This window comes from Camponotus floridanus, unplaced genomic scaffold (assembly GCF_003227725.1).
Source record: "Camponotus floridanus strain SB8 unplaced genomic scaffold, Cflo_v7.5 scaffold66, whole genome shotgun sequence".
Classification (NCBI taxonomy): domain Eukaryota; kingdom Metazoa; phylum Arthropoda; class Insecta; order Hymenoptera; family Formicidae; genus Camponotus; species Camponotus floridanus.
In genome coordinates this window covers 468,634-484,287 of record NW_020229834.1, presented here as the reverse complement: position 1 = coordinate 484,287, position 15,654 = coordinate 468,634, and the positions used below count along the sequence as shown (strand labels likewise).

The window sequence follows — 15,654 nt, the reverse complement described above, 5'->3', positions numbered from 1 at the left end:
ACTCAGGGAGAATTCATCGGAGGCGGATGAGGGTAAAAACTGTGGACGAACTTCCGTACGGTTTCGAGAGTGGATTAGCGAGTTCCTTTCAAAAAATACATTTCGCATTTCCTCCCTCCTTCTTTCCCTTAGCGTAACGCTCGATAAACCTTTCCCGAGTAAATCCATCTCGCCCGGTTTCTCCCTCGGCGCCATGTAAATATATCATTCGTGTTTTGCTGTACGGTGCCACGTCTCTGCAAATGAATTTCCTGGAGCGCTTCCTTCCTCCGTCCGGGAGACAGACATAGAAATGGTGGCGAGAAGGAGGAGGAGAAGGAAGAGAATGAGGAAACGAAAGTGGAAGAGAGAGAAAGAGGCAAGTGAAGAGAGAATGGTAAAGTGGAAGAGGATGGCTACGTGAAGAGAGGTGGGATAGGAAGTGGAAAAGAAAACAAGAACCAGGCAGAGAGCGAGAGACAATGGGTGGCACTGTACCGCAGGATCGAAACCGAGTATGTCCTTTAGAGACATTAAATGCAACAGGGAAGTAATAGTTACCGCGACTCTATACGAAACAAGTGTATGTCTTTGGTGACAGCAACGAGATAGTGTAATCTTTATTTACACGAATTTCCCTGGTTTCCGCTTTGCTTTCGTATTGAATATATTCGTTATTTATTAAAGACAGAAGATTTTAATTTTTATAATTTCAAACGGAAATCATAATATCACTGTAGCAAGTAAGATATTTTTCTCTTCTGTTTACTTCCATATAAATATATAGCATAAGATAAATTGCAAAATGCAATGTCTTACAATTAATAATACATATCTTAATGCAATATATATAAAATGTAATCTTATTTTTTTTTAGAAAATTTAAAAGAAATATTTTAAGATATTTAATATGTATTAACCGAAATAAACTGATATTAAAACAAATGATATATTTATATCTTTAAGATTTCAAACGGAAATCATAATATCACTGCAATAAGAAAAATATTTTTCTCTTCTCTTTACTTTCAGTATAAAAAATATAGCATAAAATAAATTAAATGCAATGTCTCAATAATACATATCTTAATGCAATATATATAATATAATTTTATTTTTTTAGAAAATTGAAGAGAAATATTTTAGGATATTTTTTAAATATTAACCGAAATATAGATACTGACATTAAAATAAATTAAATGATATATTTCATTAATTTGTATACACCTATAATTGATGCATAAGGACAATAATAACTAATGGAATTATAAAGATTAAAGAGACGAAAATGATATCTAATAGAAGTCGACATTATGTAATATAGAAAGACCAAATTTCACAAATTTAGTACGGAATGCGAATTGTTTTAAATTTTTATTAATGTGTATGCGCATATTTTCTAAAAAATATTATTTAACATATCTTATCTTTTTTTGCTAAATGTATAGCTGTAGATGGCAGACAAAAATTGTGTAAACATTAATTTATAATTTAAAATGCAAATATAATATTTAGTAAAATAATAAATATATACATATATAATTTTCTCTTATCATAAATATATGCGTGTTTGATTGAAAAAACAAGAAAACTAAAAAAAGTTTCCAGTTTCAACAATTTTATAAAAATAAAAAATATATATGTGTGCTAAAATTTTTATTCAATATATATCTTGAGTATATCGATCAGGTTATTATACTTTGGCATGTTTTTACACATATACAAAATGTAATTTATTTTATATAAATCTATATAATTTTAAATAATAAATTTCTTATAAAATATCTTTAACCTTAATATAAATTAATGTAGATAACATATTACACATGTGTAAAAAAAAATTGTTTAAGTAAAATTAATTAGTAAAAAAAAATTGTTTTAGTAAAATGAATTAGTAAAATAATTCATAAAAGTCTATATTTCTGTTTGTAATTATTATTCATTATAAAATAAAGCAATTAATAATATAATTCTGTTGTGGAACTGTAAATTAAATAATAATACAATTACTAATATATTATAATATAAAAAATATTCTCTAAATATAAATATGTCCTCATTAAAATTTTTTAATATTATTGTTGGCGTTGTTTTAAAAAATATATACGAATTATAATATTGTTATAATATAACATTATTACAGAGATGCAGAAAAACTTCAAAATTAATAGGACACTAGCATTTCAAAGAGAAGTTGATAATATCTTAAAAAGTACATGATAATATTTTTTCTATCTTTCAGAACGACGTTGTTTATTCTAGCTCAAGGAAGATGAAGAAAAAGTTTTTATATTTGCATCGTTATATTTTTCATCTCATTATAGATAGTTGACAAGAATCGTATTCATCATTCTGCCCTATATGACCCGATCGATATACTTGGTCAAGACGAATCCGGCGTCCAGCCAGGTTTTGTTACGGTACTACAATATTTATTCGCTCGCGTTGGCAGTCGTAGCCGGTTAACGCGCATTTCCCGCACGATAACGAGTTTAACGTTACGTGACGTCGCCCCGCCGCGAATTAATTGCGTCCGCGCGAGCGCAAGTGCGAGTGCAGTGGTAATTTCGATCGCTGCCACTGCTACTGCACTTCGCCTGTCAATCAATCGTGTGAAATTGCGGCCGGTGAACGGATCCATGTGTATGTGCATGCATACATGCATGCATGCGCGCCCGCTACGCTACCGTCTGTATTATTTTGCTCCAAAGTCCGGCGATTACTTTAATTAAACATTTACTGATTGCGGTGAAAAAATGAAAATAAAGTACCGCTGATAAAACACTGACATGTGACAGGGCTGCATGGCCATGTAACATCGTGTGACCTTTTTACTCGACAGCTGTAAAGTCAAGTATCAACTTTAATTTGTGGCTAATAATGCCGCAAGAAAACGCTCTTAATAAGTGCAAGTTAAAAATAGAAACTACGTTACAAAACGTGTGTGTATTCTAAATTTAAAGAAAATACAGTCATTTTTAATTTGCGTAGTAGAATTGATATACGTTTTGAAATTTTATTAAGAATTTTTTAAATTCTCAAAGTTGTGTGTAAAATATTTAAATAATTAGAAAAATGCTATAGTTATCTTTTGCCATAGTTATCTTTTGAAATATATTAGATAAAAAATAGAATTTTATATAAGCGATGAAAAACTCTTCGAAATAACGAATAAAATTTTATAACGTTACACACACAAGTAGATAAATAATGATAATTAATTTCTAATCATATTTTTATTTTATGAACTTTTATTAAAGGTTTATTTATTAAAATATTTGAAATTATGATAACAATATCCGATTAAAATCATCCAATTAAAATCTAAAATGTAATACTTTTACATTTAATATAACGATATTAAACAAACGACAAACGAGAAAAAAATATTGTATAGTACCGTAACACAATAAAAATGATCGTTGAGTTTAATTGATTTCTCATTTAAATTTGTATTTTACATTATTACTTCGAAATTAATTCGAAAATTGAAAATTAATATACACTAACCAACGACGAAACTAATGAAACTATTTTAATTATTTTATTGATACTGATTTTAATTATCTCATCAGAATTATATCAAAATTTAATTTTCTTGCTCGATTTTTAAAATAAATATTTTAATTTCTCAACGAGGCATTTTTTCTGATTTAACAATTATTGCAATAAATTTAAAAATATTATTTTACTGTACTCACCATAATTTCGTAGAGGAAATCATCTCCGCCAACAACTTATACTCCGACGCCATTTTCTTATCTCATCCCGCAAATTCACACCTCGATATTAGCGGCATCTATATGTCATGAAAAGATACTACATTATTAAATATTCATCATAAAGATAAAGAACTATTTCAAAAATATTTATCGAAAGATAAAGAATATGGGTTCCTGCATTTTTTGTATTATTTTATTATTTATTAAATTTATCGCCTATATATGTTATACACATGTGTGTTATATATGTATATAACGTCTATATATGTATATCACGAAGATACTATATTATTAAATATTTATCATGAAGATAACATTTCCAAAAATATTTATCAAAAGATAAAGAAATTGGGTCCCTGCATCTTTGTATTATTTTATTATATAGCTTATATATTTGTTATACACACACACATATATATATATATATATATATATATATATATATATATATATATACGTCATATATGTAGCGTCTAACCGCCTCTTCCTTATGTATATTCTGATAAATTTATCAATATATATGATATTTTGTAATGTGATATAATCTAATAATATATAAAACATTAATATAAAGGAAAGTTACACAAATTACACAATTATACAAGAAAATAAGCATATTGCGCGGTTGTTGAATTCGTCGGTGGAGAATCGATATTTCAATTGCTCAATATATACACTAAAATACGATCTTGCTTATTAATATCCATCTAATTACCTTCTGATATAACAGAGCTTCATTATTTTCACCTAATCTCCAGATTTCGACGCCGATTCGCACTGATTCGCACAGATATAATGAGACGTAGATTCGGAGACGCGCACCATTTTTTCCACTTCACTAGTTTCACTATTACTAGTTCAAACGCGACTACGTGAGTCAAACGAGCCTGTGACGTCACGCACTGCGCGAGTCAAGTGCGCAGTGCGTGACGTCACACGCTTTCAACATGGCGGCCAACGTCGAATTACGCCGAATATGGCCGATAACTTTTTCCGATGAGATTACGTAATTTTTATGCGCAGATAATGATTTTATACAGATAAATTTTTCTCGGGGAAAAGTGTCGATGTCGACATGACTTTTGCCGCGATTTCGCATCTGTGATTAGCTCGTGTAAACCGAGAGTATAAATTTAACCTCATGATGTTGTCAGAAGTTGATGTGTTTATTAGCAATTATACTCTCGTCGATCCTGAAATCTATCAGCTTTGGGTCGATGGGCATTCTTGTGAGTGATAGAAATATAATCTAACCTCTTTCAACTTACTTGTCTGTGCGTAAATTAGATTTATTAATCTATTATGATGGGTTATTTTAGCCAGTGACGCAGTTAATATCTTGCATCAACGAGGAATATGTCAACAGACTAACGCACCGCTCGAGCTGGTCGCATCTGATATACTCGATCATTATCGCACCTATGCTTTACTTGAGAAATTACTTCACACTCCTACGAAACTTGCCAGCGAACAACTGGCCTTCCAAATAGAACCTCAAACTAGTCAAATGCTTATAGAAATGTAAGAATCGAAGTATCATGTAATCCATTAATTACACATTTGACAAAATTGGATCCGTTGTTAATTCTTTTTGAGATACTGACATAATATATTTATTTCAGGTATTACGAATTTGACGATGTTGTTATACGTGAATTATTGGGAAAAAAAATAACGTCCAAAAGTAGGAAGGATATGGAGGAAGTGGCAGAGAAAACAAGTATCACATTGAAGAGTTGTCGACGACAGTATGATAATGTGAAAAGAGTGTTTAAAATTGTTGAAGATTTACCAGGTTCTCTCGCAACCAATATCAAACAACATTTCTTACTTTCGGATGACCTTGCTAAGTATGTAATAATTTTAATTGCAAATTTATAACATTTATTGTAGTATAATTGCAAATAATTGAATTATAATATGCAAATCATAATATAATTAGTTGTTTTTAATTATTATACAGACGATATGCTGCAATAGTATTTATAGCGTGTCTGCGATTTGAAATGAATAAAAGAAAACTGCAATTTTTAACATTTCCCGATTTATATCACTGTGCTAACAGTATGATGGCATCATGGACGTATCGTTGTGTTGGATCTGAATATTTTGATACTGATTTAGATAGAGAATTTCTACAAGAATTATCGGAATGCAGAGTTCTTTTAGAAAACGATAAACATCATAAACAGTATGTTAAATCTGATAAAAATCGAACAGTTTATCGAGATAAAGATTTATCTATTATAAAAGACATATCACAACATTAACAACATTGATTTGTTTCAGTCTAGTATGCCTTAAGCTCAAGCCGATGCTTCTCGATCGATCTTATCAAGAATTGGACATGAATTTTCGTTCATATTCGAGAGCGATACTCGGAATTGGATGCAACTTGCACAGATCACGAGAGTTGAGATTTTTCTTTTTGGAACTAGTAGAGAGATGTATCGAACCTTGGCGACAAGTTAATTGGACGCATTCCGATCTGCGAAATTTCTTGGCTGTTTATACACAATGCGCTCTTGATATGGATGTACTTAGGTAAGAATTATGAAAGTTAACCGTAATGCCTGCTTAACAATGCGTGCGAGATTAAGATTATGAATTTGAAAAAATATGATTCAATTTTTATCTAGAGAAGGAGAACTGAGAGATGCGTTTGAACGTTATATGACAGTAGTGACATGCTGCTTATTACGTATGTATCATACATAAATACAAAAACTATATATTTAAAAGGTATAGATTATAAAAATAGAATTTCTAAATTGTTTATTTTAATTTATTAGTTTTCTGTAATAAATAAATAAATACAGCATCTTATATATGCTGCATAATATTTTGCAATAAGATATATGTGGACAATTGCAATAATTGCACTATAAACATTTTCTTATAAGTTATTGAAATATTCAAATATGTAATGTGAAACTCTACAAAGTGAAAAAGGCAGCTTATATATGTGTATGTGTATATATGGCAGTAGATTAATATTGCACGCATGAATATTAAATAATTATGGTTAAGATAATTTACTTAAACATGTGACTTCCAATTAAATAAAATGAGATTTTCAATTGAATGCATTCAAACATATTTTTACAATTCAGTATATTAATAAAATATTGCTAACTAAAATATATATTTACACATATAATCGCAATTGATATATCACACATTCTATTCATTAATGACATATATTGCAGAAAATGCAGAAAATATATATAATACATATCTTCCGCATTAGTTTAAAGAAGTACATTTGTTTGAATTTTATTTATACATTGCAATAAATGTACAAATGTACCCTTTTTTTCGAAAACGTACTTTCTTGTAGGAGTTCCATGAATAAAACTTATAAGGAAATGTTTTTAAAATATTCTATCTGGTGATGATAGAGTATTATGTATTATCTTTACAGAATGGAGACATTTTTGTACTTATTTATTTCTTTTCTTAATTTATTTCCCCCTTCTTCTTTCATAATTACTCTATTGATCAATGATTGGACAAAAGATAGAATATGCCAGATAGAAAGATAACAAATTATGGGAAAAGTACGATGCATTGGGAAAATCGTAAAAATATATCACCTAAGTACTCGTGTACCGTTGCGATTACTGCGTGACTCCTAGTACTTTGTTAACAGCGTCCACTATGTCTTTAATTTGTGGCAAAGCTGCGATCTCCAGTGATTTCGTATATGGCATAGGTGTGTCAACTCCTGTGATACGAATTACAGGTGCGTCGAGATGATAGAAAGCTTCACCTGAAACAGAATAAGTTTGAGCGAATAAGAAAGATATTATTATTAAAAACATTGAATAACTTAAAATGAATTGACTAGAATTAATTTCTGAAATTGAACATCTTCGAATTCATTCATAATCAAATAATCAACTATTTTTAATGCTCTGTTTAGCTCTAATTTTTAACTGTCATTTTTATGTCATACAATTAACATTTTCAGTACAAGTAAAATACTTTGCAATGATAGAACAAAACTTACTTTCGGCAATTCTTGCGCTAATTTCTGCACCGATACCACATTGCGGCCAACCTTGTTCGACAGTCAACAAGTGTTTCGTCTTCACCACAGATTGTATGATAGTATTTATGTCCAACGGCCTGAGAGAACGAAGATTTATCACCTCGGCTTCGATTCCTTTCCCGGCAAGTTCGTTAGCTGCTTCGAGGGATTCCTCGACAGCCTTGGAATGTGCCACCAATGTCACATGGTTGCCCACCCGCTCCACTTTAGCCTTACCAATGGGTAAAACAAAATCCTTAGATAAAGCTTCATCGGACATGGGATACTGTACACCATACAGTATTTCATTCTCAAGAACTACCACTGGATCTGGATCTCGAATAGCTGCTTTTAGTAGACCTTTAGCATCTTCGCTATTGTAAGGCGATACTACCTTCAGACCAGGGCAATGACTGTACCAAGCACCAAAACATTGCGAATGTTGCGCCGCAACGCCTGCGGCAGCACCATTGGGACCACGAAACACTATTGGTACATTGACTCTCCCCGCAGACATATAAAACGTCTTAGCAGCAGAGTTGATAATATGATCGATTGCTTGCATCGAAAAATTAAATGTCATGAATTCGCAGACTGGTCGCAGACCGGCCTAAAAAATATTATGTATGCAATTGGATATAACAATAAGAAAAGATGTAATAAGTTGTAAACGCACCATAGCAGCTCCAACAGCAATGCCAGCAAAACCAGCTTCTGTAATTGGCGTATCAATAACACGCTTGTCTCCATACTTCTTCCAAAGACCCCGAGAAACTTTGTATGCACCATCGTATAGAGCAACTTCTTCACCAAGGATGAACACCCTCTCGTCCTTCTCCATCTCCTCATCCAGGGCTGAGTTCAAAGCGTCTCGCACAGTCATCTAGGATATTCACGAGAATTTCTCTGAGAGGATACTCAGCCACAGTTAAATGACCTTTCATGTCCTTCAAATTTTCACTTTAATAGATGATCATAAATAAGAGAAATCATCGAAACGAGAAGGATGGAGAGAAGTAGAAAAAATTGTCGATAAACTCGAAAGCATTGGTGAAACCTGACCTTATCGTGTCTTTTCACAATAAATTGTGAGAACTGAGATTTTAGGTTAGATTTTCAAGTATTAACTAACAGTGGAGTACCTGCTGTGCTGCTGCCCATTTCGATGTGGAGAACGAGCGGCGGACAACGGTCCTTACAACAGTCTGAAAACAAAACAATAATTAAAAATTATTTATTTAAAAAAGTCAGAATCTTGCAGTCCTTTTTTTTCATAAAAATCACAACGTATTGTGATTGTAACTCACAGTAATTCTGTTTCTACTCGCATAGTTACTCAATATATTTTATCTTTATGCAATTTACTCAATTATTTATAAACAGCAAGTCATAGATAGAAAAAACTGAAAAAAAACGTGAAAAAGGGTACAGATTGCGACAGCTAGTTCTTCGTGGATCTTCAATGCAAAACTCTTACCGTGAGCATATTATAGGCCGTTGAGGAGTGTGGATATGATTTTTCAGAAGGATTTTTTCTCGGGGACGATCCCTCTTTTTTGGAGAACGACTCGCGTTCAGGAATCCTCGTCCTGCACCAGAACTGCACTAATAGAATCAAGGACGCGAACTGTTCAGCACTGTTATGAAACTTGCGTGGTCTGTCCGAAACGGCGGCGCGTTTCGATTGGCGTTCGAAACTAAAAGAAGTATTGATACGAGCTAAGCAGTTGCTGATAAAGTAATTATAAAATCATTAACCAACCACGTGCTTATTCGCGTGACAGGTACGCATTTTTTTAAATTCTCAACTTATTATATATGCTAATAAATGTTAAATAATGTAAAGCGATTATGTAATGTATGGATGAACTCGAATGATTTAAGTTAGTTGCTATAGATCTTTACAGAGCAAATGCACTTTTTTATAATTATCTTTTTTATATTATCACAATTATTTTTTTCTTGGCACTTTGAATTATATATATTTGACAGTTTTTATTTTAAATTCGCATGATACACGTGCCATAACATATAAAAAAAATTTTAATACTTAATAAAACTTCACTTACATATACTTTGAAAAAAAGAAAAAAGTAAATGCAGATACAGTATCAAAAATAAACAAGTCTTAAATTTCATGTACAATTACTCGGTGTAAAAGAATTTATATTCTTCACTTGTATGTGAATTCTTTATTCAATTTTCTTTGAATAAGACAAATGCAATATTCGCATTTATAGAAAATAGATTTCACTAGATTAGTTATTGTTTTACTCTTCTTTTGTGCTGTAACAAAGTTATTTATATTTCTTAATTTTCTTTTATTTTTTTAAGTAAGATATAGTAAGAAAACTATTCTTTTCTGTATTTTATATAAAAACAAAATAAAATGTTGAGAAGTTTTCTGTATATTGTTACCAATCGAGAAATGATGTTATCTACGCACAATAAATTTCTGAATTATCGATAACAGTGATTACAGTTCTCATCTCATTTTTGCAGTTGGTAACAGTTCTTCATCGGTGCAGTTGGTAGTGTTTTCATTTAAATGGTACGTCATAAAAATTCAACAAGAAAGAGACGGCGATGTCGAATTATTTCAAGAAAAAATACATCAAACATTATAGATTTACTGGTAAAATAATTATTAATAATCTTTTCTAAATCATAAATTACAGTAACGATAATACATAGGACATTTTTCAGCAAGCGACACAGAGGACACAGTGTAACACAGTGACCCTCCCCAGACAGCACAAAAGGCCAAAAGATGTCTTAGGCTTAAAGACATTTAGAAAACTTTAAGACGTTTTTAAGGCCCAGTTCCACAATCCAGTTAATCCGAGTTTAAGTAGCGAATGGACCAATTCCAGTTTAACGTATTAAACTCGGATTAACTCGAGTTGTGGAACCGGGCCTAAGTCGTCTTTTAGATGTCTTTTGGACATGTGTGCTGTCTGAGTCATTTCATCCTTGTTTACATTCGTCAACTAATAAGGATAAAATGAACACTGTATCCTCTGTGTCGAAAAACGCCCACAGTAAATTGGAAAATGTAATGATACAATTTGAAAACCAAGCAATTTCGAAAATAAAATAAGCATATAGAATAAACTATTTCGTATGACATTTTATTTTCAAGAACATTTCAAGTTTAAGAATTAAAAAATTGATAACATTTACTTTTTTAAACTTAAGTGATCTTGCGTGTATATACATTGAATTAAAACAAATCTCGACTGTAGAATGTATTAATATTCTAAAGTATTGTAGAATGTATTAATATCTTAAATTATTTTCAATTATTTTAATAAATGGAATGTTGTACTGTTTTATATTTATGTATATATATATACATATATATATATATATATATATATATATATATATATTAATAATTGCTGTCGAATTCGATAATATATAATAAAGATTATTAGAGATTATTCAAGCTTTAAAGAGAATAATATGTTGTGAATTTTTCAAATTTTGAAAACAATTTTTTCCAAAACAAAGTCTCATATGAAAACATTTTCGACTTAATTTTACATAAAGAATCAATTTTTATACACTTCGTAATTCATTTTGTATATTCTTCTTATATCAAATTTAACTTTTTCTCAAGTCAAATTATTATATATTATCATATATTTTCATATATTATTAAATATTATCATATATTTGCATGAAAAATATCTCAAAGGAATTATTGAATTATTAAAATCACAAACATCGAATTTTAAATTTTGTTGCCCATACTCGTCTTTATTTCCATATTTTTTTCAAATATAAACAAATTAACTTTCTGAAATATTTCGGAAAAAAGTATTTTTGAAGGAGATATTAATTTTTATTTTACACTGACATTTTACTTCAATAATAGTAATCTTATCGAATTATTTAGGCCATTTCTGCAACATCGGGATGCTGAATGTTGGATGATGCATGCACAATGAGATGTTTCGAGAAGAAAAGCGAGATGAAATTGGACGAGCACACGATGGACATCGCGACGAATACGAAGGTATGCACGCTACATGACATGTTACATTTTACAACGTATACTTTATTAATTGCAATTACACATGTATGCGTTTGCATTCTTGCCCCACATGCAAATTACTTACACAAATGCTTCATAAAAGGAAAAAAAGAACATTCCGACGTTTTCACATAGCCTCTCTCAGCGTGGCGTAATATGTGTGTGTATGTGTATATATATATATGTATATATATATATATATATTTCATTTATATATATATATATATATATATATATATATATATATATATATGCGTAAGAGTCCATAAGAAATACTTAATCGCTACGAAACATTCATAATCTATGTTGTCATGATCATGGTCGATGTCGCATTTAAGCACTGATCGATCGATTTTTTTTTTCTTCTTGTTCATGCGATGTGTAACACTAATCTAGATCACAGTCGTTTCCGCTTTGCAGTCGAGTAAAGAGATGCGATTAATGCTTCGATGAGTGAAAATGGATGAGAGAAAGGTAGAGAGAGATAGAGAGTGAGACAGGCGATGATTATCATTCATTCGTTACCCCGATAAACAAGCGATTTTTCTTTTTTTCCGTTTTTTTCTTCTTTTTTTGCAAGCTCCGGCGAGTAATGACACAAAAATTTAAATTTACGTCGGCGCGTCGCTTATTTACAATGAAATTTAATCGCCTGGACTTATTTTTATTTTCCGCTTTTTACGAGGAAGGATGGAATAAAGGAAAATTCGATTTTTGCTCGAATACTTGAAATGAAGAAAAAAGAATAGAAAAATTAAATTTTTCTACTTTTTTTCACTTATTTTTTTCTTCATTCTAAAAATTCCAACAAAAATTAAATCTATTTTAATTCCATCTTTTCTTTACAGTAGATTTTTCTTTTTCGATCGTTTTTCTGTTACAATGATGATGTTACGATGAGGATGTGTATTGCATGTGCATGGTAGGATATTATGTCGTTATTTACAAAAAATGCGCATATTCATACCGCGTATACTCTCCCCTCCGGACTTTATCGTATTGGCGACAAACAATGAGAGCGAGTGATTTTCTGTTCTCTTTCTTTCTTCGTGATAAAACGCATGATTGGATGATATTGATAGAGTGCCGATTATTGGAGCCGATCATTGAGAAGGAAATAAAAAATATCAGGATATGTATCATCTTTTTTTTGCATCTTGTTCTGTTTTTTCGTCGGACTTTTTATTAACGAGAGAACAACAGTTGAATAGAAGTTAAATTGAGACTAGAACACTGGCTAGAGTAAAAAGACCATCTCTTCGATTGAAGTAAAGTCACAGTTTAAACGCAAAACAGAAAAAGGTAAGTGGAAAAGAAAGAGAGAAAAAAAGGAAAGAGAGAGGGATAAAAAGGAAAAAGATGATGAAAAAAGGAAATAGATAGGATAAAGAGAAAAACATAAAAAGGTAAAAAAGGTAGACAGACAAGGTAGAGAGAGCTGGCGACAGAAGTGTTCGTATCGAAGTTCGATCGGTGAAGAATTACTATTGTCGGAGTAGTGAAATAGAGACGGAAATAGATAGATAAATCGATAGATAAATAGGTAGATAGATAGACAGAAAGAGTGAGACAAAAGACAGAGAGAGAGAGAGAGAGAGAGAGAGAGAGAGAGAGAGAGAAAGAGAGAGAGATCATTTCGTAACAGTTCTAATCTAATTAGTAGAGTATAGGAGAATTACCAATAGTAAGAATAACCACGATAATCATAATAATTCTAACGTTGTTAGCATTGATAAGTATAATATAATAATTTGGATATTTTTTTACTTTTGATAAAATTTCAAATTCCCCTTGTGTTTTGTATTCTTTTCTTTTTTCCCCACTTTTTCTTTCTTTGGGCTTAAACAAATCTCGCTCGCGCTTAACTTTCCGCTCTTGTAGAATCTCGTCACGATCGCGACGTAAATTATCATATACGGTGTGTGTGTGTATAAGGCCGCGTTTACTTAGTCGGTATTGATATACATCATCGTGGCAATAAATCATACAATTGTATCACTGCACTTTGCTAGTTATTGAGATATCAGTGACGAAACATTCAAGCAATTGTAATAATGTGCTCATCAGGCTTTTGTGAATGTTTCTTATTTTCTTTTATATTCTGTTTATTTTTCTTTTATTAAATATGAAATCTTCTATATTTTGACAGTATCGAGTTGAAAAAATTTCTGATACAATAATTTGATACAAAAATTTAATTAAAATTTAAAAAAATAAAATTTTGTGACTTATTTATATATTCGCGGCTTTAATTTATCAAACTTTTTGATTTTTAATAATTAGAAAAATTAATAATGTTGAGAAACTGTTTTTAAATTAGATTTGTTCATATTTACGACTGTAAAGATGCTTTCGGTGAATTTCCAAGGCTTACATAAATAATTATAAAAAAATGAGATAAAAATAATACAAATATAAAACGAGAAAATATTCCGAAGCATGAAATAAAAGCATTTCTTAAATGTCATTATTATATATAATCGGCGCGATATTTGATTCGATTTAAAAAACAATGTAGCCTTAGTCCAATTTATGTCACTGCTAGCTTAACGTCAAAAATAATACAATATATACATAAATAACTGTCACATAGAATTTTTCTTTTTTTTGGGCGTCAAAAACATGAAACAATACAACAAAAACAAAAGAATCTATATATAGAATATTTAATATAATATTATATAATAATATTTGTCTCATCCTTTAGCAAATTACCATGTTTACCTTGTCAATTTCTGGCGAGAGAGAGAAAGAGATAGAGAGTGAAAGAGAGAGAGATAATTCGAAAAAGAGAGAAAGAAAGAAACAAAGAAATAGGAAAAGATTAAGAGAAAAAGAAGAAACTCGCCTTTGGTTATCCTATTCCATAAATGTGCAATGCATCAAAAAATATTCTGTCGAGTTCGAAAGTCGACGATGAAAAATATAACATCGTCCCTAGAAATTTACTTTTGCCACGCACACACGTATGTATGCGCCGATGCAGAAACTACCGAGCCATGCGTATTTCTTTAATTTGTAATCTCTCTTGCCTTTTTCAATTTGAGCGCATAATAGGACAATTTTTTAATCCGTGAAATAATTCACATGCTTCGCTCTCATGCTTCGCTTTTTTTGTGTCATATAAAAAATTTACTCTTTCCAGTTTCGCCATCGCTAAAATATGTACAAACGAATGGTAAATCCCTTGCCTCGCGTTCGCGTGACTGCTCTACATTTGTGTATGTGTTCTATATGTATTTTTAGCCTTCTTTTTTACGTTTAATTTTATACTGCCTTATTCATCGAAGTAGAATGAAAAATGTATCCGCCGCCAACCAGGCAGTGAATAAAAAATTATATTACATAGGAAATTTGGCAATTTATAATTTATAATTTATAATTCTCTGAAATGCATAATTTCCTTATTTAGAATGAATCATATAGATTCTAAATAAGAATTATATGATTCATTCGAATAAATCATATCAACATTTTATTTGCTAAAAATATAAATTTTAACCCAACTATGAAATTTAAATTATTTTTATAAATTACTTGATTATGTTAATTTTTCTCGATTATCTTATTCTGGAATTATTCTACATATATAATCCAAGGAGAATACGAAATCAAAATAATTTAAAATCATATTGATCAATATGTTATTCAATATGATGACATTACTTTGACTTATTCCCCTTGGGTGGTTCTTGGAACTTGAGGTAGACAGAAAGAGCTCAAAGAGCTCGATGGTTAGGGTAAAGGCGATTAGGATTTGTCTCGCGCATTTTTTAAAAAGCACAGAAACATAGAAATAAAAATTTATATACAAAACATTGTAACGCAAAATAACTAAAATTCTTAAGGGACGTACATTTTTCATCCTGCCTCGCTGTTAT

The 15,654-nt window shown here is 30.6% G+C and overlaps 3 protein-coding genes across 3 annotated transcripts in view; 1 reads left to right on the top strand and 2 right to left on the bottom strand.

The window, feature by feature from the left end:
* The window catches only part of LOC105252673 (microphthalmia-associated transcription factor), a 92,530-nt gene extending 87,991 nt beyond the window's left edge, over positions 1-4,539 (bottom strand). The window contains exons 1-2 of the mRNA XM_011260177.3: positions 4,417-4,539; positions 3,681-3,778 (exon numbers count right to left, since the gene is read on the bottom strand). Coding sequence (XP_011258479.1) covers positions 3,681-3,733 — 53 coding nt within the window. The 5' untranslated portion in view covers positions 3,734-3,778; positions 4,417-4,539. The remainder of the gene's footprint in view (positions 1-3,680; positions 3,779-4,416) is intronic.
* Positions 4,540-4,640: 101 nt separating this feature from the next.
* LOC105252672 (acidic fibroblast growth factor intracellular-binding protein) lies at positions 4,641-6,665 on the top strand. Its single transcript, XM_011260173.3, has 6 exons — positions 4,641-4,930; positions 5,021-5,222; positions 5,324-5,551; positions 5,665-5,892; positions 5,991-6,245; positions 6,341-6,665. Exons 1-6 carry the CDS (start codon positions 4,843-4,845, stop codon positions 6,417-6,419), a joined length of 1,080 nt encoding a protein of 359 aa, XP_011258475.1. The 5' UTR covers positions 4,641-4,842; the 3' UTR covers positions 6,420-6,665.
* A 242-nt stretch (positions 6,666-6,907) lies between these two features.
* LOC105252671 (pyruvate dehydrogenase E1 component subunit beta, mitochondrial) lies at positions 6,908-9,412 on the bottom strand. The gene is made up of 5 exons (XM_011260172.3): positions 9,212-9,412; positions 8,877-8,939; positions 8,411-8,617; positions 7,714-8,344; positions 6,908-7,473 (listed from the first exon to the last, which is right to left on the bottom strand). The coding sequence occupies exons 1-5, from the start codon at positions 9,218-9,220 to the stop codon at positions 7,322-7,324; spliced, it is 1,062 nt and encodes a 353-aa protein (XP_011258474.1). The 5' UTR covers positions 9,221-9,412; the 3' UTR covers positions 6,908-7,321.
* Positions 9,413-15,654: the final 6,242 nt, after the last annotated feature.